The sequence below is a fragment of the Miniopterus schreibersii genome (assembly GCF_964146895.1).
Source record: "Miniopterus schreibersii genome assembly, chromosome: 12".
Taxonomy (NCBI): domain Eukaryota; kingdom Metazoa; phylum Chordata; class Mammalia; order Chiroptera; family Miniopteridae; genus Miniopterus; species Miniopterus schreibersii.
The window spans coordinates 65,674,767-65,701,461 of NC_138112.1; the positions used below are offsets into that span (position 1 = coordinate 65,674,767).

The 26,695-nt window shown below is 43.3% G+C and overlaps 2 protein-coding genes across 2 annotated transcripts in view; both read right to left on the reverse strand.

Annotated features, from left to right (window-relative positions):
* Positions 1 to 518: 518 nt before the first annotated feature.
* LOC308565586 (uncharacterized protein) overlaps positions 519 to 26,695 on the reverse strand; it is a gene marked incomplete at both ends in the record, with an annotated part of 33,332 nt that continues 7,155 nt past the window's right edge. The window contains 2 exons of the mRNA XM_081154900.1: positions 519 to 1,540; positions 6,536 to 6,697. Coding sequence (XP_081011026.1) covers positions 519 to 1,540; positions 6,536 to 6,697 — 1,184 coding nt within the window. The remainder of the gene's footprint in view (positions 1,541 to 6,535; positions 6,698 to 26,695) is intronic.
* On the reverse strand, positions 13,537 to 14,502 carry LOC308565746 (olfactory receptor 5B12-like; the record flags this gene model as incomplete). Its single annotated transcript, XM_081155336.1, has 1 exon — positions 13,537 to 14,502. One exon carries the CDS (start codon positions 14,500 to 14,502, stop codon positions 13,537 to 13,539), a length of 966 nt encoding a protein of 321 aa, XP_081011462.1.

The following is a 26,695-nucleotide window of genomic DNA, read 5'->3' on the forward strand; positions in this document are numbered from 1 at the left end:
AACCACCCCTATTGATCCCCTCTCTCATACTTCTGCGTACGATCTATTTATTACATTATTTGGTATCAAATATTTCAGTAACTTTAATTAATGCTTGATTGAAAATAATAATCTCCTGCATTAAAAATAAAAAGTAAAATGAAATTCTAAGCAAAACAAACACATTGGGATAAATATCCAACAGAGAGGTTAAAACATGTCGGGTCTTAACGTTCAGGAGTTGAAAACACACACACCCATACTTAGTTAAAATGACTAAATGGGATACAATTTTGTATTATTTTGGGTCTTTATTACATTTTTAAAGTGAAAATTTATTGAATGACATATCTGCTTCTAGCGGATCCCTGAGATGCAGTCTTGTACTTGTCACTTTCTGTCACGTTATGCTCATTTGTTAACTTCTTTTCTAGAAGAAAACGACCGAGCCTACTAAAATGGTAGAAACATTTCCAAGGTCTCCGGTACACGTAGCTAAGCAGTATCCAGACGATTTATGCCATTTTTAAGGATGAGTTTTAACATCGACCGAGCGGAATCTTAGGTGCCCCGGGATTCGCGTGGGGTGGGGCCAAACCCTCCCCGATGGGCCGTGCCCTCCCCTGGCGGAGACAGCTCCTGGGGAGAACTCTCCCGATGGCCCCCTTCACCTCGCTGTTCCTCAGGGTGTAGATGAGCGGGTTGAGCAGCGGGGTTCCCAGTGTGTACACCAGCGAGATGAGCTGGCCCTGCCCGGGGGAGCAGCCGGAGTCGGGGCGCAGGTAGGTGAGGGCGCAGCAGCCGTACTGCAGCAGGACCACGGCCAGGTGGGAGCAGCAGGTGGAGAAGGCCCGGCGGCGGCCACCTGCCGAGCGCAGCTTGGCCACGGCCGCCACGATGAAGCTGTAGGACGTGGCGATGACGCAGAAAGGCACGGCGATGGCCAGTGTGGCTGCCGCCAGCACCGACCGCTCGTGGCTGTGGCTGTTGGCGCAGACGAGGCGCATCACGGGTGGCACATCACAGAAGAAGTGCTCGATGCCCCGAGCCTGGCAGAAGGGCAGAGAGAAGATGAAGGCCACCAGCTGTGAAGACAGGACCAAGCCGATGACCGTGGAAGCAACGACCAGGCGAACACAAAGAGTTAAAGTCATGATGAGAGGGTACCGCAAGGGGTGGCAGATGGCAACGTACCGGTCGTAGGCCATCACGACCAGGAGGAAGCAGTCTGCGCTGCCCAGCCCGATGAAGAAAGCCATCTGGGTGGCGCAGCTTGGGAGGGAGATGGTCCTCTGTGGCTGCAGGAGGTTGGCCAGCATGTGGGGCACCACGGTCGCCGTGTAGCACACTTCCACGCCCGAGAGGCTGCCCAGGAGACAGTACATGGGCGTGTGCAGGCGGGTGTCGGCCTGGATGGCCGCCACCACGAGGACATGCCCCCCGACGGTCAGCGCGTAAAGCAGGCCCACGCCCAGGAAGGACAGGGCCCGCAGCTCGGGGCGGCGGGGGTAGGCCAGGAACACGAACTCCACCCAGGCCGAGCCGTTCCCCCCGGGCATCCCTGTGTGGAGAGGACGGCGACGGAAGGAAGAATTAGGCTGATAATATATTTATTAGTTCGCACTGTGAGCCTTGATCCGATTTCATCAGAGCTGGAGTTAGGAACTGGAAGAATTAGGACTAATTTCTATTTAAATTTCCCTTTTACCAACACTCTTCACAACTTAGATAGCGACAACTTAATTTCTACCTGCCAAGAGTTGGGCTAAATTATGTGAGAATTTTTTGAGGAAAATAGACAGAGGAAGTTTGTGGAATTCAAAGCCCTTTTCAGTATAAGCGGAATAAAAACCAAATGCTTTCAGTAAATTCACAAGAAAGTGTCAAGAAATTCTTGAGAGCAGGGGTCATTTAGGTGAGGATGGAAAGCCATTCATTTATTCACTCATTCACTCATTCACTCATTCATTCATTCACTCATTCATTCCAATCAGGAGAAGTGTGGGACTAGAAGGAAACACAGTGTTATCATCCATTCTACTTTTTTTCCAAGACCAAGTTGTATTAAAGAAGGTGGAAAATAGGCAACGTGTGACCTTGCATCAACTTACCCAATTCTAATAGTTATTTGTTATGAGCTTTGAAGAAAAATCTTAATCCAGAATTATGACTTCTAGTAAAAATCATTCACAAAAACCCAGCTCAGTGTCACAGGCATAGGGAGAAAGATGATTAGACACCGTCCTTAATATTAAGAGCACTTTAGGCACGAATGGCTAGGTCTCTGTTATCTAATAGTTAGCAAGGAGAATCCACTTCATTCTCTTTTCCTCTGACACTTTGAATGATTTCTCATGTCACTGAGTATATTTAATATTGTATTACAACATGCAGAGGAGGGGAAGTGTATCAGTGAAATCAGTTTTGAAATTAAATGATGTGGTTTGAGTAATTCCATGTCCTGGCTCTGTGTTGCTAGGCAATATATAATTTCTCCGAGTCCCAGTTTCTTTGTGTGAAAAATGAGGATGATAATTATGCTTAGTTCCGAGGGTTGTTGTGAGGATTAAATAAGATTATAATATAAAGTATCTACCACAATACCTAGTTCATAGTAACAGCAACCTATTAACAGATAACCATCATTATTACTTGCAAGTTCAAAGCCAGCCATTTCCCTTATTTATATTTTATTCCCCTATATCACCAAGCCTAATGTATAAATTATAGACATTCAATAAATAAATGTCATATGGGTAAATATATTGTAAAAATATGTCATTTACACTTTTTTCGTTTTCTCTTTTTACTTTTAAGATTAAGAGCCCTTACAGACAACAACTTGGCATCCAACATTTGGGCTGCACTGTGGAAAAAATCCCATCACTCATAGACATAGCATATATAAGGCTACAACAGACAGACATCTGAGGCTAGTCCACCGCCTATATGATGGAAGGCTTTGAAATCTGTGTGCTAATGATGACTTCTGAGATGCGCTAATGATGGCTTCTGAGAATTTTATTATAGTCAGTCACACTCATATAATCTTAATGAGGCTCTCCAGGATTTATAATAAAATATTTATGATAGGTCTCTATAGTCCATGAATTCTTAGTGCTGGAAAGGACTTCAGAACTTGCTTAATTCAGTCCCTTTTTGGATCCCTGAATACAGTGTCTGAACAGCAGTTCATCTCTGATGCCTAGAGAACCTCATTACTTCCTCACATGCTTCCTCCTTTGTTGGATAACAGGATTCTCTTAAAGTTCTTTCTAATAATGGCTGGAATCTGCCTCTGTGTAACTTCTACATGTTCATTCTGTTCTACACCATGGGGCCATTTCTACATGAATCACTTTGGGAACTAAAGAGCTCTGGCCATGCAGCCCGAAGCTTTTTTTCTAATTTACTTTTGCTGTTGCTCACGTGACGTGGTTTAGATACATTTCACAGTTTTAGCTGTGGACGTGCTCTCATTTTTAATAGCTTGTAAGTATACTATATGGGACAGATCACAGGAATGGTCAACTACGAAAAGACGTGGGTGTCACCTATCTCTTCATTAACAGTCTATTTTTTCAATATAATTAAACTAAAAATAATTCATGAGTTTGCTTTTGATTGTTTTGATGGTCTCATCATACTTGGACTGATATGTAGCTCCCTGGATCCCAAAACTCTAATTATTTTTTTTTAATTTTTAGAGAAGCAGATCATCCTTCATAATTTGTTCAGCATTTGTCTATTGCTCTAGCCTCCTGAGATTGACATTTAAATAAATCTTTAATCTGTAACTATATCTTAAGTATTCTTCCTTAAGTCACTCACATTTGTTTTTTATTAAGTGCCAAGCCCTACATGCATTGGTGACAAAAATGGCACAGTTGTGCCCTAGCTGGTTTGGCTCAGTGGTTAGAGCATTGGCCTGCGGACTGAAAGGTCCAGGGTTCGATTCCAGCCAAGGGCACGAACCTCGGTTGCAGGCTCGATCCCCAGCCCCAGTTGGGGTGTGTGCGGGAGGCAACCAATGGATGTGTCTCTCTCACACCCATGTTTCTGTCTCTCTCTCCCTTCCACTCTTTCTGAAAAAGCAATGGAAAAAATATCCTCACATGAAGATAAAAAATAAAATTAAAAAAAACCCCAAAACCAAAATGGCACATTTGTGCCCAAGTGGTTATATATCCTACTGAGACAGACTCTTTTAATTAACAAACCTGGCATATATATACACATATATGTATAATTTAATTATATATAATTAAAACTGTAATTAAGTGCTGTGCTGTAAAGAAAAATAGTGTGTTGTAAGGTTGTACAGCATGGGGCTCTGGCATAGTTTGTGCCTAAGGGATTCTGAAAGGCTTCCTAGAAGAAGAAATATTTAAGTTTACGTCTGAAAAATGGAAATTAACCAGGAGAAGAGAGGTAGGCAGATAATGGGGTCCATATTCCAGGTTGACAAAATAGTGTTTTCATGGTTCCGAGAGGGTGACACTTACATCAACGTCAAATCAACTTGCTGTTCCAAGTTGCTGTTAAATGCTTCTCATAGGACGGAGGCAGGGTTAGAGGGCCCTTCGGCATCACCCCCAGGAATCCTCCCCGGGCCGGCCCCTGTTCATGATTCCAAGCCCATCTCAGTGCTTCGAGTCCCATCCCAACCATCTCATCTCCCTTCTCACCTCCCCGGCCACACCAGCCTCAGTTGGCAAGAATGTCATGAGGAGCATCACCCTTGTGCATTCTGGAAATGAGAGATTCTGGGCTGCAGCAGCTCCCCAGTTTTTTAGTTAACATTTTGTAAAAAAGGGAATTAGTGGATTTGCCAATAACAGACCTGAGGTAGCAGCTCAGTTTATCACTAATAGCTTTGTTGCCTGGGCAGACCACCTCCAATTAATTTCTGTTTCCACATGTTTAAAAGATGTAAACAATAATATTTACTTAATGGAGTCATGATGAGATTAAATGAGATAAAGTATTTAGAACACTTAGTTTGATGTATGAAACTTGTTAAGTTGGATAACAAATGTTAATTCTTCCCTCCTTTCTTTGAATTTATTAAGGGGATGATATTAATAATATCTGCCTGATAGCAGAGGATTAAAAGGGTTTTCCATTAATCCTTAAACCTTATTGTAATTAATTTTAGTCATTCCCTCAATATTTCTTAGACTGGGATTATTAGCATTTTAATCAGAAGACTAGGCCTTCCAAATTCAGAGGAGCACTGTAAGTCATGGGCTGAGCTGGTTCTGAAATCCTGGAGTCTCCGCTTGTGAAGCCATCACTTGCTTTTCCAGCCCAGCATCAGCAAGTGCCTGGTATGATGCGAGCCTAGAAGGAGGTAGGAAAAGACTTTCTCTTACCTTTGGCATGAGAAGAAAGAGGAGTTAACCGGACCAACCTCCTCAGTTATATTCTAAAAGTTATGTTCTCCCCTAGCAGGTGATAGTGTCTCTGGAGACACTATTCAGAGAATTGAAACTTTTTGTAAACTCCCTGAATGAAAAGCCATGGAAGAAGTCAATTACTTTGCTATCTAGGGTCTTGTGTCATAGGTTTCATCTCCCAAGAGAAGGTGGTGTAGTAATTGCTGATTTCCTCCCATGTTACCAGATAATTAGTCCAAACGAAAACTGTCCCTACACTTGGAGTTCCCTGGCAATAGAAGGTCTGGGGAATGCTTTTCGAAGTGAAGACCAGCATTGAACCCTTTAGCGACATTCTCAGGGCTTGACACAATTTCCTGAGAAATATGAATTTCCCTGATCAAGGTCATCTGAGCCTTTCGTTTCAGGGAGTTTATTTCCCCCAGATTGTCCATACCTGGGTTCAGCCCAAACCCCAAACTAGTATCGCCCAGGAGAATGAGACCATATTTCCCATTTTATCTGGCTTCCATGGGACCTCATGTAGTGCTGTAGACTTAATAGCACCTCATGAATATTTATCAACTGTTTCATCTTTTTCATGGCAACTTTCTTTGTTTCACTCTCCTTGAGCAGAGACACTCCCATAGGTCTTAGCAAATTAGCTTATTCCTTGAAAAAAAAAAGTTGGTTGGTCATGTGTATATAAATTTTCACAAGTTTTTGTATGAATGTTTGCTTCCACGTGTCCCATTTATTCAAAGACAGTCCTCTGTGTGGGTCGAGTGGTTAATGTAGCTCTTCGATTGTGTGTGTGTGTATGTGTATGTGTGTGCTGGAAAGTCAGATTCCAACAGCCAGGCAGGGTTGAGCGGTAACATCTAAACTGGTGTTTGACTGGTTCTGAGCTGACACTAATTCCAGGGACCCAAAAGTCACTGTAGTTCCCCAGTCAGAGTGGGTGCTTATGGAGGCCAGGTGATCAATGGAGTTTTTAGCTCAGGGGATGCATAATTGCTCTTCCCCTGGATATAGATTTGCCTGCCCTGCGTACAAAGCTTGTGTAGAAAGTAAAGACTTACGGAATGTTTGGTTATAGTCATGGTTTTTCCATAAAGCATTGTTTCCCCTCAAGGAACACACTTCATAGCAAATGGAGTACATAAATGAGCCCATACTCACGGAATTCACTGGTCTTTCCATGTTCACCATCCTGAAGCCATCTGGCTTGGTGGAGTTGATGAAGAGCCTTTTGAAGACTGCTGAAATCCCATACCCTTTAGAAATGAAGGTTTGGGTCACGCCACGAAGCAACGAACCATAGTAAGCTGTGGAACTTCCTGAGGACAAAGAGAATATGGAATGGGCATTGAAAAATGGGATTATAAATATCAGTTTTGACCATATAACCAATTGCAGAAATGAAGACTGTAAATGTTGCATGGATTTCTTCATTTTTATGAATATGTTTGTATGTGTGTGTTTTCTCCCCTCTCTTAGCCCCCTACTGTATAACATCAGATATATCGACTTTGCATTCTAGTATTTAAGTATTGTTAACTCTACAGCATAGCATTTAGAAGGTATTTCATTTCCAGGATGCCTTTGGACTCAGGACTGCTCGCTGGGCTGGACATTTTGGACTTGCCAGACTCTATAATCAAATGAGCCAATTCCTTAAAACAAATCTCTCCTTTTATATATGTACACCCTGTTGGCTGTGTTTCTCGGGAGAACCCTGACTAATGCAGAGGATGACCTCGGGAAAGTTTGAAACCATGACACTTGACAACTCAGTCTTATTTTCTGACAACTTAGGGGTCTTCCGTTAGAAAGCTGGCAGTTGCTCTCAACACATATTAATTCTGAGGGCAAACTGACTGCTCTGCCTTCCCTGTCCTACTTGCACGTTCCTGGATTAGATGTGTGAGCACAGATTAGACCAGCACACACACACCATTGTTACATGAGAAAGGGGTTTAATGAAAAAAACACAGGCAAATTGACCAGGTGGTTACTTGTCACACTTTAAAGGCAAATACAAGAATAGAGCACATTAGATTGAATGGGATATCTGTGAACGTTTCTCATCCAAAGCGCTGTTCAAGGATTCAGTGAATGCAGCTGCTGCTCAGGAGGGCGCTCCAAAGACAATGAAGTCTCCTCAGAGGAAATGCGTGTTTTAAGTTTGGGGCTAAGTGAACAACAGCGGCCCAGGCACCCCTGTCCGGTTTCAGAGAATGAAAGTTTGAAGAACTTTAAAAAGAGAGCAAACTGTAGCAACTAAGTGTGTTAGGAACAAAGGACGAATGAAAATCCGAGTTGTGGGGAGTAAATGTCACTGTGGCACTTGTATGTAGGAGTTTCCCTGTTGTCACTTGCTCAGGGACCTCCTTGGGGTTCCAGTAAACTCTTCAGAGGGCTCCGGCCGGCCCTTTGCCACCGATGGCCTTTTCCAGGGCATCTTTGACTCTCTGTTCCTCAGGGTGTAATCAGGGGGGTGAGCAAGGGGGTGACAAAGGAGTAAATGAGGGCAAACTGGCGGCCCTGGGCCACGGGGAGCTCCGCTGGGGTCGCGGGCAGGCCGAGGCGCAGAGGCCGCGCGGGAGGCGCGCGGGAGGCGCGCGGGAGGCGCGCGGGAGGCGCGCGGGAGGCGCGCGGGAGGCGCGCGGGAGGCGCGCGGGAGGCGCGCGGGAGGCGCGCGGGAGGCGCGCGGGAGGCGCGCGGGAGGCCCGGTGGCCCCGGGCGGCAGGATGCGCAGCGCGGCCGGGGCGATGGGCACGGGGGACACGGAGACAGAGACGAAGGGGACGGTCGCACGAGGATGCTGAGGACGCAGAGGCCGGCGGTGCGCGCGGTGCGGGAACAGGCGAGGCAGGGCGGGCGCCCCGCGGAGGGAGCGGTGGGTTCCCCGCAGGTGCCCGCAGGAGGGCAGGTGACGGCGCAGGCGGTGAGCTGCGGGCCCAGGGAGAGCGCCAGGGCCAGGGCGCAGGCCGCCGGCTGGGCGCATGGCGCCCGGGTCCCGAGGAGGGTGTCGTGCAGCGGGTGGCAGAGGCCACGTGGCGATCACAGGCCACGATGGCCCAGCGGAAACAGCCGGCGCCACCCAGAGGGAGAAAAAGACACTTGGGCCCCGCAGCCAGGCGGGGAAATGGGGCTCCGGGCCCCAGGGCGTTGGAGGCATCAGGCTGCGCAGGGAGGGGCGCACGGGCGCGGGGGGCGAGACGGCTGCGCCACCAGGGATCCTCAGCGAGAGGGGCGCCCGGAATTGGGGACAGCGGGGCGCCCGCCACGAGCTCAGGGGGGGCCCCCCGGCCGAGCGCCGCGCTCCTGGCCACCTGGCCCCTGCCCCGCAGGAGCGGAGCCGGCCTGCAGCCCAGCGAGGAAACATCTTTACGTTTTGTTTCGGGTACGGACCTGGCCCGACTGTGATACAGATTCTAACCGTAACGAAAGATGGGACACGGTGTTCCTCGGGATTCTCCATAGTTAAGTATGTTGCCGAGGGGGAAAAACCCCTACAGTCTTCAAAAATAACCTTAAACACCAGCCTTTACATACCTGTTCCCGGGTGCTAGCGCTTTGCTCTTATGAAGGGTTCGTAGCTGGATAATTGAAGGCCTTTATTTCACAGAACAGAGTTTAAATCATGACATCCTTCGCGTTATTCTGGATGCCCTGGTCTCACAGAGGCCTGGGGACGCCTTTGTCCCCAGGTGCCTGACATGGCCACCCGTGTGTCTCCCTGGCCCAAGCATTTCTGGGACCGTCCCCCCGGACTGCAGAGCTGCCGCCCCGACGGGCGACGCGGGCGGCATGGCAGGTGGCCGGGAGCCGAGCCCGGGACAGGGACCGACCGTGAGGAAAAGGAAGCTCCCAGAAGGGGGAAAAAGCTACCGCTTGTCACACAGTCACCACTCTCCGGTGGGTTTGTATTTAAAACATGCCTTTTATGATACAAAAATTCAGGAGACGACGGGCCCCAATCCAAAACGTTTCAAGGAAAACAGACCCTGATTAAGAGAGCCTGTCCAAGGCCGTGGTCATCCATGTGTTGTAACATGAAAATGGTGTTTTCAGATCTGTAAAGGCTCTAGAATGATGTCGTCCACATGCATGCTGAAACAGTAACTCAGTAACGCAAGTGATGTCGTTTGTTAAAAAAATGAATCAAAATAAAAATGAAGTGTTGGATATCTTGTGATACAAAAGAAAAGTTATGAGAATTAAAACATAGTAAAACACGGTTACGTCTAAATAATTATTTCAAATAGTGTTTAAAAAAGAACTGAAATTTCAAATAGAATTCTTGAAAAACTTATTATGGAAAATAATTTTTAATAGTAATCTAGGTCTATAATCGTAGCATATGAAAATATGAGAAACGGGTAATAGAAAGGTGAGATAGTAAAATTGTGCTAATTTCCTCATACCACATAAGTAATAATTCAGTATAAGCCAAATTATTATTTAGATGTGGAGAATTAAAGTTTTTTATTTTTATATTTGTTAATATTTAATATTACTTTAAGCACAAATAGAATGTATTTTTCCAAATGTATATTATATAAATACATAATATATGTATTTCCCAAAAATTAAAGAGAAAAAAAGAAAGGGCTTTTACATAAAGCACAAGTTTTTCTCCATTCAAAACATAACTACTTAGAACACGCAAAACCCCATAGCCACACAAATATAACATATCAATATATGTAATATAATCACAAGACAAATTTAAGGCATATAATCTTAAGACAAATTTATGGTGATCATTATAGCTTTTTAAAAAGTTGTAATAAAAATGAAGTTAAAAAATGGGAACACTCAGTTTTACATTCTTGGGAAGACTTTTGGGTACCCAGAAAGAGAAATCCTTTGCTCTTAATTCTAAAGCTTTCCTCCCTCCCTCCTGTTCTTTTCTCTAATAGTAAGAACACATTCTTAGCTCAGAGGCCACACAGAAAGAGTCTGAATTTGGTCTGTAGGTCTTGTCTGACTATCCTTGCTCTGAAGTATTATAAACAGTAAGTTAAGATCAATTAGGAAAAGAACAGCCAATTAATTTTTGAAAGATCTCTGGAGATGTTTTCTTACTTCTTTGCTATTCACTTTATTCCATCGGCTATCAAAGAAAATTCATGCATAAAAAAACGGTTTTGGAATGCTCAAAGTTTCTGCCGTAAATGATTAAGGGAGCTCTCCTGGAATGCTTCCCGGTCCTATGTATCCTGTTCCTTAAGGATGAAATGAAATAATTCTGTACATGGGCTTCAGGCGTGCACAGTCCCCTAGAAATGAAAAGTGACTGGTAGGTGATGTCATAATACGTAGATGTGGGTGGGAAAGGACTTGCCGGTGTTCAGGAAACGAGTCAGATGTTCGAGGCCATCCTTGGGCAAGGTGAGGGGCAGAGCAGGCCGTGGGGCTCCTCTGAGGCCCTCCTCAGCCAGATTCCTGCGTCGGAGGACCAGGCTCCTCTTCTGCATTCTTCTCTTTATTTTTGAGGCCATCCTTGCCTGATTTAGCTAGACAATTTAGTGCCCTATAGCATGTCTTAAAATAATGGGTCCCAGAGAGGATACATTTCCCCAATGATCTTTCTTAAAACAAACCCAACTAAAATCATACTTGGAAAAAATTTCCTGGGTTGGCAAAGTTAATGGGCAACTTTCCATGTGATGCTCACAGAGAACTGCTGCCTGGGGTCACAGGATGGTGTCCTCATTCCTGGCTGTACCCGATGGGGACCTCTGCATGTTGTGCTCTCGCAGACCTGGTCAGCGGGAGATGTTCATGACAATTCAGTGCTCACGGAAGGCGGGGAGCGCACCAAAGTGACCCTCGCCAGGAAAATGGAGGTGTTACAGGTGGTTGGATTAGAGGACGTTCGTGGTCCCTTCTAACCTCAAAACTCTAATTTCTACTTCTTTCTCTCGGAATGGACTTGTGCCCCACTTATCACTTTTAGCTTCCTCATTTCCCCTGTCAATCACATTTATATTTCTCTCTGCTGACCCCTGCCCTAGTCCTACTAATTTCTACGATGATAACTATAATTTTAACTCTTACCCAACCAGGTGGTTTTATTTGCTCCTTTGTAGTTACCTCCCTTCAGTTTCATGTACTATTTTACCCGTGATTCTGCTAACAGAATTTACATTTTCAACCTCTTCACTTAATCCTGTAGTTTCTTGGAAACCTTTAATCTAAGTCAGGAGTATCAGAGGTTTTTATGTAGCAGGCTACATATAAAAAAGCAACAGCACATGAACTTGACTACTTTTTATTACAATGGTCAGTCGAGAGAGCCTTCCTTAGATGACCCAGATATGAAGCAAGGGCATGCAGAGGTCAAGAACACATTCTCTCTTCTTTCTGTTCATAGAACCACAGTTTCTTCAAAATAGTAGGTACTTTACAATATCCACAATGCTTTAAACACAACGTAATTATGTTCACCAGCAGTTATAGGGACCAAATTGTCTTGTTTGGTAGCATGAAACCTACCTGGGGTCAGTGATCTATCTGAAAATAGCCCAGAATGTGTAGTATTTATGATAAACCAAAGTAGCCCTCTAGGTAAATTTCAAGTCATAAAACTAGATGAAATCCTTCAAAAAGGGAGATGTGTCGTCTGTAACCCTTCAAAAAGTGGATGTTCACTGGAGCATGTGAACTTTCCAGCTTAGTTTCTTTATCTAAGTAAAGCTCCTCATTAATGTGGCATAAACTTCTAGAAAACAGGCATGACAAACCTTCCCAGATAACATGGGCTTTGTTGTAGGTAGTGCCACACAAGAGAACACAAACGCTCCCATCCCTCTATATACTTCTGATGGCCTCAAAAACCTATGTGGCTGAATGTGCTCCTACGTAAAACTGGTGAGTGTTGGGAGTCTTCAGAATATCAACATTAAAGGAGATTTAAAGATCAGTATTATTTCCACTTTTTCATGTCTCTTTAAGTCTTTCTAATGCTTTCATAACAAAGATAACTGTGTTATACTGAGAAGACTAGTGGTCCTTGATAAAAGAGATTTTAAAAAATCTTAATATGTCTGTGCCCACTACAGTAGGCTATAGGGTCAAACGATGGTTAGCTGAACAAAACTGGGAAGGATGCGCTGCTCTAGGCTAGTGTTTCCAGGTGGCCTGAGTCCACTGGTTTTAGTGCTTTCGAATCAGCAAGAGGACTTGTTAAAACACAAATATCTGGGCTGTACTTCTAGAGTTTCTGATTCTGTAGGTCTGGGTGGAAGGGTTCCTATAATTAACACTCATGAAAAATTCCAGGTGATGCTGATGCTGTTGGTCTTATAAGGATGACTTTGAACCACTGCTCTAGGGTAACAGTTCTCTAAGTGCCGTCTGTATACCAACCCCTCTGAAATATGGGGGAAGTTTAAGCACGCAGGCCGTCTTTCCTACCCAGACTCTTATATGAAATTTATCTATTAGAACTCAGGTAAGGAATAGGTATGAATATATTTTTGCCTTCTGAACTGTGTTTTTCTCTTTGAAATTCAGGAACCAAATAATTTTGCTTAGATGGTAACCCTCATCATCTAAACTCACCACTGGCACTCTTGCTCTCTCAGGTCAGGATTCAGGTATATGTGGGTAACGAGTGATCATTATACAGATTTCTGGGCTCTAGGAGAGGTATGCTAAATTAGATTATTTGGAACTAGATCCTAGGATTCTACATGTCAACAGTCTCAAGATAATTCTCAAGAGAATGAATGTCAAGGAACCAAGCTTCTATGCTATGTACAAAATCATGGAGTTCTTTTGAATTTTAGTAATTGAAAATGTAACTGTGATGGCATATACTTATGAGGTTTACCTACAAAGCACTTTAGACTTTAGACCAACAGAGTGATATAGTGTGGGATTCTATAGTATCTAGGATTACAATCTTGATCTTAAGTCAGAAGTAACATTTTATTTCTGGGAAAAGACATCCCCAAAACATGAATAGAACCAGTTTCATATGGAGGGAACTGCTCAGAAAAATTAAAGACAAAAATCAGTTATCAGCTTAGCCAGCTTTATCTGTGAAACAAGGAAATAAAGGGTTACTTCTCTTAAAAAAAGACATGAAATAATTAAAATTCAGAAGATATTTACAGACACTAGAGGTCAGAAGTTCCAGTGGTTTGCATGCTATTTATAATTAGTAGGCTAAGCCCAACGAAGTCTTTGCTTTTCCAACCACCTTCCCGAATGCACTCTTGACCTCTTTGTTCCTCAGGCTGTAGACCAGAGGGTTCAGCATGGGGATGACCATGGTGTAGAACACGGAGGCCACCTTGTCTGTGTCCATGGAATGACTGGAACTTGGCTGTAAGTACATGAAGATGATTGTCCCATAGAAAATGGAAACAGTGGTCATGTGGGACACACAGGTGGAGAAGGCTTTCTTCTGCCCCTCAGTTGAGTGCATCCTCAGGATTTCAATAAAAATGAACAGGTAAGAGTCCAAGATAAGCAAGAGAGTGAAAAAGACATTGAACGATGCCAATGTGAAGAGCACAATCTCATTTATGTTGATATCAGAGCAAGAGAGAGCCAGCAGTGGGGGAATGTCACAGAAAAAGTGATTAACAACATTGGAATGACAGAAGGAGAGGTGGAAAGTGAAGGCAACATGGATGCAAGATTGCAAGAGTCCACAGATGTAGGGTCCAGCGACCAGTAAGGCACACACAGGACTTGTCATGGTGGTGCTATAACGCAGGGGCTTACACACTGCTACGCAGCGATCAAAGGCCATGGAAGCCAGGAGGAAACTTTCAATGGTGGCAAAAGCTGCGAAGAAGAACATCTGGGCAGCACATGCATTGTATGATATGATCTTATCTCCTGTGACGAACCCCACGATTACCTTGGGAGTGACGGCTGAGGCATAAACACAGTCCACGAGGGAGAGGTTACTGAGAAAAAAGTACATGGGAGTGTGGAGTCGAGAGTCCAACAGAATCAACACGATCATCCCCAGGTTTCCAGCCAGAGTGGTGAGGTAGATGAGAGAGAAGACTATGGAGAGCGGGATCTGCATCTCTAGGGCATCTGTCAACCCCGCAAGAATGAACTCGGTCACCTCTGAAATGTTCTCCATTAAAAGCCCTTTGGGAATCATCACGAGAGGCATCTATGATAAAATGAGCAAACACAAGATGATGCTACTTGATGGTTATTATGAAAATTGAAGTGTCAACAGTCTCTTGGTCAGCCTCCTGTCAAGGTCAGGCACCCGTGTGCAAGAAGTGGGACTCAATAGGGGGTTGGGGTGGGTTGAGTGAGCTCGTTCATCTAGAAGAGGCATGGAAGGACACTGGAATGTCCCTGTTAGCGGGGGATACTGTATTATGACTTGGGGCACATTTCAGCTTGCTTGCTGAATGGTATGCTTGATTACATTAAACCACCGAGAACTCTTTTTCAGTACTTGCAGTATCTTGCAAGCACCCTTGTCTAAGATAAACATAAAAAGCTTAATCAACAGAAAGTAAAATGTAAGAAACATTTTGTCAGTCATTGGTATATGGTGCTGACAAGCCCTGTCAAATACAATTCCCATTTCTGAACAACGCCTCACCAGCTTGTTAATAATAGCTGAAGATGCACAGTGGCTTTTTTCTTTATACTTCACCAGGGCAACTACTACCATTGCTACTATTATACCAGGCAGAAGAAATATCATGGATAAAAGCATAAAGTGGTAAACACAACTGTATAAACAGGCAATTCTAAGCAGATAGGTATTACTGATTAGTAAAACACATGGCACAATCAACATCTCAGTTGGGGTGTCATGTGAAAAAGTAATTGGTAGAAACAAGAGAGAGAGAACTGAACCCTGGAAGAAAGAGAGGAGAAATGTGTCAGATTATAGATATACTGCAATCATTTAGAAGAAGAGCCCACGGTGACTGTTTACAACAAGTATAATACAAGAATATACCTTTTTCCAATTGTGCAGATGTGTCATTCCCTGATGAGCAATTTAGATGCAATGCAGCCTTGGGAACACTACTGACACTCTGCAAATCTGTTTCATTGTCTATGAAATACCCAGTTCATATAATACCCACTGTATTATATTCTCCTCCTACCTGGTTTTGCACACAAACCAGCTCTGTACCTGGAGCTGGTGTTACATGATTCCCAACTTTTTAAGGGGGTAGAGACAAGCACATCTGCAAATTACCCCCCCCCCCCAAAGGGATAAGTGCTGTAATAAATGTGGGTATAAAGTGTTACTAAATGATAATAAAAGTGCCCAGAATATGCCAGAACACCCTACTGACAATGAAGTTACTTCCTCCTGAGACCGGTTTGTCAGTTCTTACATGTCTGCTTGCTAGAGTTGCCAGAGTTGGTCCAAATGCGTAAACCTGTAAATCTTATTAAATTTCTTTTTGGAAAAAGTTAACTTCTGTATTCTACTGATGCACCAAGAATGGCCAATATTTTGACTAACTTTCTTATCTATACTATTTGTAGGTACAAAAGGACACAAAAGAGCTCCTTTTGATCCAGAAATTCAGAGGTGGTGCGGTATGGATAGGATTGTACTATAAACACAAGGCCAATTTTAATTCTAGTTCTATTGATAATCAGCTGGATGTAGGTCTGCCACTTGGTCAGAAGTTAATTCACAAGAAGTTAATTAAGAATTTAATCCACAAAATCCTTTATCTCCCTCATTGACTGCTATCTTGCTCTGATGTGACAATGAATGTGAAATTTCTTTGACAAGCACAAAAGATACTAACATTTTATATATTTTGGAAATTAACCCCTTATCAGATGTATCATTGGTAAATATGTTCTCCCAGACAATGAGTTCTGTTTTCATTTTGTTGATGGTTTCCTTTGCTCTGTAGAGATTTTTAATTTGATGTATTACATTTAAAAAAAAGATACCACAACATTTTAAAAATCAGGTAACCTAGGCCATTACTTTCATAGTCTATCTCATCTCTTCTTAGTTTCTGCAAGATATTTAGCCAACAATATTGACTGTTCAAACTTTGATGTTTCCAAAAACAAAAGGCTTTATATTTGAGATGTCCAAGTAGGTGTTCAAAGTTCTATTACTTCTGAAATTCCGAAAGAGAGATGGTATTTGCACTACTCCAACTATGGCATGTTCTAAATAAAAATTTAGGAGGTGGAATCTCCCTTTGGAGTCTAACCATCACCCCGATCATTTACATAAGACATCTGATGGTAATGAGCACAGGAATCTGGATGCTGTAGAGCAGCATAGTAGAGTGGAAAGAGCGGCCGACTGGGAGCGACCAGACTAGCTAACAGGGTGGCCATGGTCCAGCCACCTAACATTTCTGGGCTTTATTTTCCTCAAAAAACTGTTGGACCTGTTAGAGCCCCTTTCCATTCTAATCAGCTCTGACTGCATGGGTCTTGATATTTACCTTTGTCCTAGGAACAGACAAATTGAGGGTACAAAGGAGGGAGCAGGGAAAACCTTCATGTCCAGGTTGTAGACCAGAAGTCTGCGTCCAGAGACACCCCTTCCCCACGTGTGGAGCTCTGTGTAGTGGATCATACCTCGGCGTGTGCTCTGCAGATATCAAGGCAGAGATAATGACCTTTTTGCACAACAAATCTCAGGGGGAGCGTTTAGAATCATATGAGGGATCCCTCAGGAGGCCCCCGGTCTCAGGTTGCCCTCCTAGCCTGAACCTGACTGGAGGTGCCAGAGGATAAAGTCTGTATGCATTTCAGCCGAGGTGCTTATGGCGACAAGGGGGGAGGGCGGAGGCTCGGGGGGGGGGGGGGGCAGAGGCTCCAGGTGAAGTGCACAGGGTGGGGGCGGGGGGGGGGCAGAGGCTCCAGGCAGCTTAGGCCGCAGCAGTGAACACTCACTGGCGGTGGGTGATGTCAGGCCCTCATGCGAGCTTTCCCACACCTAGTTCCCAAAAGCCTAGAAATCTCCAGAGGGATTTTAGAGAACAAAATATACCCATTTGGCTTACCACCACAGACCTGCTCTAGGGATATTCGGGGGGATTCTTGTCCTTATTTTTAGAATTAAGGAGATGGATCCATTCTTTCCTCTGTGTGGTCTTCTCTGGTCCCGAGCGCCCAGGCAGTTATCTCTGATCAGCGCAGCCAAGTGCGGTTGTTACAAGTTTGAGCCGTGCAGTCACGTGGCCTGCTTCCAAGTTCTGGTTCTGTCATCCGTTGCAGGGTGAACTTGGTCAAGGTCTTAAATCTTTCCAAACTTGAGTGTATCACCTATAAAAAGGAGCATAATAACATTGTATATCCCTCATAGGAGAGTCCTAAAGTTGAAATGAGCTGACATATACACAAAGCTGAGCCTGATGTCTATCTAGCACATATCAAGAGATAAATAAATTTAAGTGTTAATATTTTATCATTAATAAAAAAATGATATAGCCTGTGGAACAAAAATAGTGGTGCCCAAACATTACATCTGCTCTTCCCATTTCCTTGCCCTCTTGTAGGCAGGTGGAGCCATGAACTAGTTCTGTATAATGGGATAAAGAAAAAGTGATGTGTATCATATTTGGATTGAAGTATAGAAAGGGCAGGGCACAGCCATCTAATGCCTCTCCCTCTGCCATGGTAACTGGAGAAGCTGCATGTTTCAGGGAGTAGCTACGGATGGCGAAGCCTCTGCTGGCCTGGGCGCTGGATGCACACATGCAGAGAGATGCTTTCCTGCACAAGGCAGAAGCCGAAGTAAGGTGCATTTTTGTTGTTTTAAATCATAGGACTTTTGGGGTTGATTTGCTACTGCACTATGACGTAGTCTCTCCTGTCCAATACAAAAACATATGTACTAAGCTCAGTATGTTCTGTTGTCTGTGTGGATTAACTTATTTTCTAGAAGATGCTCTCTAAAGTACAAATATTTTAATTGTGATGGAATTCATATACCTACTTTTCTCTTATTGCTTATGCTTTTGGTGTTAGGTGTAAAGGCTTTGCCCAACCAAAATTTAAAAGATTTACTCCTATCTTTCTTCCTAAGAGTCTTAGAGATATAGCTTTTACATTTTGGTTTATATTTTGAGTTAATTTTTATATGTGATGTAAGAAAAGGGTTCAACTTCATTCTTTTTCTTTACCATATATATATATAAAAATCATCACTTGAGGATATTTTTTTCCATTGCTTTTTTTCCCCCCAAAGAAAGTGGAAGGAGAGAGAGAGTGAGAAAGAGAGAGACACACACACACATTGATTGGTTGCCTCCCACACGCACCCCTCGGGGCTGAGCCTGTAACCGAGGTTCATGCCCTTGGCCAGAATCAAACCCTGGACCATTCAGTCTGAGGGTCGGCACTCTAACCACTGAGTAAAACTGGCTAGGGCATCTTTACAGTATTTTTAAACATAAAATCCACCATTTTAAGTGTCCAATCAGTGCTTTTTCATATTCAAAATGTTTCACAACTATCACAAATATCTTAGATAATTTTCATCACCACAAAAATAAACCCCATATATGTTAGTTGTTACTCCGATTTTTCCTTTCCCAAATGCCCTGTCAATAAGTAATTAAATTTCTGGTTTTGTTGGTTTATTTATTCCGGATATTTCATAAAAGTGGCTTTATGCAATATTTGTCCTTTGATGTCTGGCTTCTTTCACTTAGCATGGTTTTGAGGTGCTTTGATGTAACATGTTTCAGTACTACACTCCTTTTTATGGCTGAATAATATTTCATTGTATGGATATACCACTTTTGATTCATCGGTTGATGGATATTTGGGATCTTTTAACCTTTTGGAAACTATAAATAATACTGATATGAATATTCATATATAAGTTTTTGTTTAAACATGGTTTCAGTTCTCTTGGATGTATACTTAAAAGTGAAATTGCTGGGTCATGTAGGATAACTCTATATTTAACCTTTCGAGAACTGCCAAATAGTTTTCCACAGCAGCAGCATTTTTCATTCTCACTGGCAAGGTATTAAGGTTATTTGTCCACAACCTCTCCAAAATTTGTTGCTTCTAATTTCTTTTTTATAGTCATCCTACCAGGTGTAAAGTGGTATTTATTTGCATTTTGGTTTTATATATTTGCATTTTGGTATTTATATATTTTGGTTTTGTTTGCATTTCTCTAGTGACGAAAGATGCTGTGCTTTTTTTACTGTGCTTATTAGAGGTTAGTGTATTTTATTTGGAGAAATGTCTATTCAGTTATCTTGCCAATTTTTCAGTAGGATTACTTATCTTTTTCATATTGAGTTGTAAATGCTCTTTATATATTCTAGAAAATAGTCCTTACTCAGATATATGAATAACAATTATTTTTTCTCATTCTTTTTTTGTTTTGTTTTTGATTTCTTTTTTTATTTATTTATCTTTATTGTTGAAAGTATTACAGGTGTCCCATTCCCCCCCCAATTGACCCCCTCCACCTCGCTCCCACCCCCTCCCTAGGCGTTCGCCCCTTTACTGACTGTGTCCATGGGTCATGCATATATGCATATAATTTCTTTGGTTAATCTCTTCCCACCTGCCACCCCCCTTCCCTCTTCCCTCTGAAATATAATTGTCTGTTACATACGTCAATGTCTCTGGATCTATTTAGTTCGTCAGATTCTTTGGTTCATTAGCTTCTTGTTAAAGAAGACCCTTCAACTTTTCCTGTAGTGCTGGTCTGGTGGCGATGAACTCCTTTAGCTTTTCCTTGTCTGAGAAGCTCTTTATCTGACCTTCAATTCTAAATGATAGCTTTGCTGGGTAGAGTAATCTTGGTTGTAGTTCCATGTTTTTCATCACTTTGAATATGTCTTCCCACTCCCTTCTGGCCTGCAAAGTTTCTGTTGAGAAATCAGCTGACAGTCGTATGGGTGCTCCCTTGTAGGTAATTAACTGCTTTTCCCTCGCTGCTTTTAAGATTCTCTCTTTGTCTTTAACCTTTGGCATTTTAATTATGATGTGTCTTGCTGTGGGCCTCTTTGGGTTCCTCTTGTTTGGGACCCTCTGTGCTTCCTGGACTTGTAAGTCTATTTCTTTCCCCAGGTTGGGGAAGTTTTCTGTAATTATTTTTCAAATAGTTTTTCAATTTCTTGCTCTCTTCTCTCCTTCTGGCACCCCAATAATATGAATGTTGGGCCTCTTGAAGTTGTCCCAGAGACTCCTTATACTATCTTCACATTTCTGGATTCTTTTTTCTTTTTGCTCTTCTGGTTGGGTGTTTTTTGTTTCCTCATGTTCCAAATTGCTGATTTGATTCTCAGCGTCCTCTACTCTACTGTTGATTCCCTGTAAATTATTCTTCACTTCAGTTCATGTAGCCTTCATTTCAAATTGGTCCTTTATTATGTCATCGATTTTCTCAATTATTTTCTTCATACTCTTACTAATATCCTTGAGCATCCTTATAACCATTATTCTGAACTCTGTTACCTTGCTTGGATCTATTTCATTTAGTTCCTCTTCTAGAGATTTCTTCTGTTCTTTCCTTTGTGATATGTTTCTTTGCCTCAGCATTTTGGCTGCTTCCAAGTGTTTGTTTCTATGTATTAGGTAGAGCTGCTATGTCTCCTGGAATTTGTAGAGTGGCTTTGTGTAGTAGGTGTCCTGTAGGGTCTAGTGGCTCAGCCTCCCCAGTCACCTGAGCTGGGCCTTCCAGGTGCCCCCCTGTGTGGGCTGTGTGCACTGTCCTGTTGTAGCTGAGCCTTGGTTGCTGTTGGCATCACTGGGAGGAATTGACCCCCAGGCCAATCGCCTGTGAGGACCAGCTGCAGCTACAGCCAGAGAGCTGCTGTGCTGGAGACACCCCTATGGAGCAGGATTTGCTTCAGTGGAGCTTTGGTGTTCACGAAGTGCGCCTCTTGAGTGTGTCACTCGTGGATGTGGCAGGGTTGTAATCCAGTGTGGTCGAGTCTGACCACTAGGTGCACTGTCTCTGGGGCTCCCGGGAGGTGCAAAGTCAGCCTGTGCCAGTGCCTTGCCCAGGGTCCCCTAGCATGAGCTACACAGCAAACTGTAGTTGGCTGCTCCTTGTGCTGGGCTTGGAGGTGCCCAGGAGAGGCCAAGCTATGAGCCAATGCAGCTGCCGCTAGTGCCAGGCCTGGGGCCGCTTATCAAGCCGTATGGGGCAGCTGCTGCCTGTTTGAGAGATTTCAGGAAAGTCCTAAGCATGAGGCTCCAGAGGCCCCTTGCACAGAAAAGCCCCTGGAAAGGGCCCGGATGAGCTGCAGGTGGGGAGGGGCGGGGCCTCCGGGAGTCACGGGGCGGGGCCAACGGTGCGAGTCAGGTGCTGGCGACTCAAACATGGCGCCTGCCTGCCGGCTGTGTGCGGGGAGGACTCGCCACAGGAGCCTTGGCCTCCGCCAGCCCCTCTGCCTGGGAGGAAGCCGCCCTCCGCCTCCCGCCCGGATCTCAGGCAGGTCAGTTCCTCCCGAGGGTCCCGGGTCCTTTCCGGCTGCTGCCCGGCGCTGGGCTCAGAGGGAGCGTCCGAGTGAGTCCGCGCCGGGCCCTTCAGAGGAGCTGCTGGGCTCCCGCAGCCTCCGCGACCCTCAGGACAGTCCCCGCTGGTTTCAAGGCCCGGAGTTGTGGGGACGTCTCTTCCCGGCCTGGGGCCCTGGGCTGGGGGCCTGCTGGGCCTCCGGGAAACCCCCGCGGCTGAGATGCCCTCCCGGGTTTACCCGGGGCACCCTCCGCCGCGTCTCCAGGATCCAGAGACGGGTCCCCGCCCCTCCTCCCGCTCTCGGTGCTGCTTCAGCTCCCTGGCTGTGGGGCTTCTGTGCAGCCGGATCCCAGGAGGCTCTGAGTGCTGGTGGTTCTGGGTTTTAGTTGTGGTTCTGATGTGGCTGCGGGAGGTGGCGGGCGCAGCTGCTCCCTACGCCGCCGTCTGGTGTCTCCTCATTTTTTCTCATTCTATGTGTAGTCTTTTTGTGTTCTTGATAATATCCTTTGATGCACAAAACTCTTATATTTCGGTAAAATATAATTTAGTTTTTCTTTGGTTACTTGTGCTTTTAGTGTCACATCTAAGAAACTCATTATTAATCCAAAGTCACAAAGATTTATGCCTATATTTCTTCTATAAATTTTGTAGTTTTGCTTCTTACTTCTTACATTTAGACTTTTAATACATTTTCAGTTAAAGTTTGCATATAGTGTGAGTCTGGGTCCATATTTGTTATTGTAGATATGGGCATCTAATTGTCCCAGCATCATTGTTGAAAAGATTATTTTTTCCTTATTGGTTGGTTTTGACATCCTTGTAAAAAAAAAAAAAAATCAATTGACCATAGAGATACTGGCTTAGTTTTAGATTCTCAGTTCCAGTCCATTGATCTGTATATCTATTCTTAAGCCATTACCATACTATTTCTGTTTTCTTTTTAAAACTATTTTTATTGTGGTAAAATATATATATAATATAAAATTTGTCATTTTAAACATTTTAAGTGTACAATTTAGTGGCATTAAGTACATTCACAATCTTCCTAATGCATTGACCCTTTTATTGACATATAAAGTCCTTTTTTCTATCTGTAAAGGTTTTTTTAAAATTTAAAGTCTTGCTTGTTTGCTATTAGTATAGTTATCCTGGTTCTCTTTCGGTTACTCCTTGCTCGATGCAATGGTTTTCAATCTTTTACTAGTTGCATCTCATGAAATGCTCTAAAATTCTTTTCTGAAGAAATATAATAGGTAAGAAACTAAGTGATCAGTGGTTCAAGTATACTGACTGCTAGACTCAAGGCTCAATTAATTGCTTGATTTATTCATTTAATGACGTTTGCTGAGAAATTAGTATAAACCAGGCCATCATTTTTGTAGCGGGAAGTAAGATGTTAGTAAAGAAGAAAGTCGTTCCCCTAGTGTAGGATGTTCTTGGTAGCGAGATAACTGAACAGGTAGAAGAAACAAGTAAATTAATAATAGTAAAAATAATAGCTTAATAGTTGACTACTGATCAAGACTATGAAGACTAAAGCAAGGAGAGCAAGGAGGGAGCAGTGTCCATCTAGGGGTGGAGGGCTATGGAGTGGTAACATCTGAGCCAAGACCTGAAGGAAGTGAGCGAGCTTTCTGAGCATTGGCAGCAGTGAGTGCAAAGACCCTGAGGCAGGAGCATGCTTGGAGTTGTCCAGGAAAAGCAAGGAACTCAGTGTGACTGAGGTGGAGTGAAGGGGGAGGGGAACGGTGACACATGACAGAGCTCAGCTAATACTGAAGCATCCATGAATGAGTGGCATTAGCCTTTTCATAGTATTTCTTCTGGGGGGGAGGGACTATCATTATTTGGTGCTTTATTTTTTAAATACAGTTTGAGTGGTAGCCATACACAGAAAAATTGAGAAATTCCTTTATTACCAAATGATTTCCTTTTCTGGTCGTCCTACTTTTGAAAATTGCCACGTGACCATACTTTTTCTACCAAATGACTTACTGAAGACAGAAATATTAACTCCTTTAAGATGCCATACTTATATAGCTCTAAATAAAATATGCCAACAAAAAGCCTATACCTTTATTAAAAAATCCAGGTCATGGTTCTTTTCATTTTGGACTCTTGGGATAGATTTATAAACAAGATAAATAAAAAATGTTAAACATAAGTTTATATTCTAATACCACAGTTATTTGTTTTAACTTTTTAATTAAAAACAAACCACACTTCATCCAACTCCTTTAACAAATTTTCACTCTTGTATGTATGTGTACACATGGGATCCTTACGTGTACTTCCATTCATGGGTTTGTGTGAGAGCATGGTGTAGAGAAAATGTGAACACATAAGCAGATAAAATATAATTAGTAATGTTTATGGCAAAATTACCTAAAAATTCTTAAGGCCCCTCTTGGTCAACCTCATTCAGATATTACCTATCTGGACATAGTACGTTTTCTTAGGTGACAGACTTTTAAAAAGGAAAGGATATCACCATGTAATTTAAATGAGGCGTAGGATGTAAAATGTGAGTTGTTGCATGGAGAAGATATGACAGGAATGAAATTAGGTCATTGTGGATCTTACAACTTTAAAAGGTGAAGCCTAGAGACAGTTTTGCCTTCTCAACAACCTTCTTGAATGCATTTTTGACCTCCTTGTTTCTCAAGCTATAAACCAGGGAGTTCAGCATGGGGATGACCACAGCATAGAACACAGGTGTGATTTTGTCTGTGTCTGTGGAATGGCTGGAGCTGGGCTGGGTGTACATGAAGATGACAGTCTCATAGAAGATGGAGACTGTAGTGAGGTGAGAAGAACAGGTGGACAGAGTCTTCTGATATCTATCAGCTGAGTGCATCAAATATGAACAGGTAGGAAATCAAGATAACCAGGAGAGCAAAAAGGATGTTGAAGCTTGCAACCACAACAAGAATCAGCTCACTAATATGTCTGCTAGAACAAGAAAGAGCCATGACTCCTGGCACATCACAGAAAAAGTGATGGTCCAGGTTTGACATACAGAAAGAGAGGCTGAATGTGTCCCTAATGTGGATGGAGGCATTTAGGAAACCACAGACATTCGAACCTATGAAAAGACGTGTACACACACTTGTCGTCATGGTGGTGGTGTAATGTAGGGATTTGCACACTGCTGTGTAGCAATCATAGGCCATTGAGGCCAAGAGTAAATTTTCCACAGTGGCCAAGACTACGAAAAAGGACATCTGAGCAGCATATGCATTGTAGAGATGACCTTGTCTCCTATGAGGAATCCAGCTATGACCTTGGGAGTGACAGCTGTACAGTAACAAAAGTTGACCAAAGAGAGGTTACTAAGGAAAAAGTACATGGGAGTGTGGAGACCAGAGTCCAAAAATCAACAGGATCATCCCCAGGCTTCCCACCACATTGATGAGATAAATGAGAGCAAACATGAGAAAGAGAGGGGCCTGCAGGTCTGGGGCGTTGGTCAGCCCGAGGAGGGTGAAGTGTGTCACTTCTGTCCTGTTCTCATGGGTGCTGTTTGGGAATCACAAGAGGCCCTGTAGCAGGCACAAATTATTGATAGAGTTTACACACTGTTGAAGCCGAAAACATTTCATGGAGGGCTTTCAACTTTTAAATTTTATAAATTTGTAAGCTGAGATGTAGAAAATGCAATGTCTTGATTAATATGAAATGTTATGAATGAATATATCTCTCAATCAAGTTTTTCTGAACCCAGTCAAAGCTTAGATCTATGTTGCTCATGTACCAGGATCTGCTCTATACACTTTGCATGTATATTAATTTATTATTCTCAATAACCCTATGGGGTTGATTAATTATTATCCCATTTAACTTGTGAAGCACAGAGGTTGAGTAATGTATTTAAGTTTACAAAAGTATTACTGCCAAAGCCAAGCTTTGTACCCAGGCAGAGAGATTCCCAAGTCCACTGGTCTTGGGAATTAACTGAATTTAAATCAAATTAAATTTAATTCCATTTATTATTATTCAGTATATACAGTATTCCAAAATCAGTGTCTGGGGTTTTGCAGTAAAGTAACTGAAAGATGAACACATAGTGCGTGTGGTAGGATAACTGAAGCAGCAGGGGCATGTACAACCAACAGATGCGGTTCCGAGGGGAAGGGGTAGAATCGGGGTTGGGGCTTGGCTTCTGGGATGAAGTGCATGTCAACCCTACTGCTTACTACCTAAAAGTCATTGGTCCTAATCTAACCCCTTTCAGCCTGGTTTTCTTCATCTCCACAACAAAAATAGTAATGAGACCTAATTCTAGGTGTTATTGTAAGAATTAATGAGATAACCTATAAAAACAGTGCCTAAGGTGTTGGGTATTTAGCACCGTGATTAGCGGTAGGTACAATATTAGGGTCAGGATTAGGATTCAGTGCGGGCCGAGTGATAACCTCTCCCTCTGTTTGAGGAGGTGTGTGGGGCAGCACAAGGCTGGGGGGGGGGGTAGGTGGGTTTTGTGGTCCTGACGGCCTCTTCAGTTGGCTTGTCTCACACGCTTGGCCCCCTGAGATTTTCCGCGTCTCCGGTGTTTCTCAGCCTGCTCCCTCCGTCTTCATGAATGGCCGCTCCAACCATCTCATGGAGGCCAATTTCCCCTTAATTTCTTCCTTAAAATTCGTGCGTTAGCTTGGGTTGCGGGAGTCTCCTTTCTTAAACTAGTTCCTTCTCTCATTACTGTTATCCCGTAGCCGAATCACAAAGATCGGTGGGGTCACATTTCCCAGTTTGTCAGCTGCAGAACTATTTTGCTGGCCAGTTACATGTTATAAAAATCTTCATTTGAATCTGTTCTTGTGTAAGAACAGTGCTATTTATCTTTTTATTTGACTTTGAAGCTGTTAGAATGGCATCTCTCATCTGTGAATCATTGTTT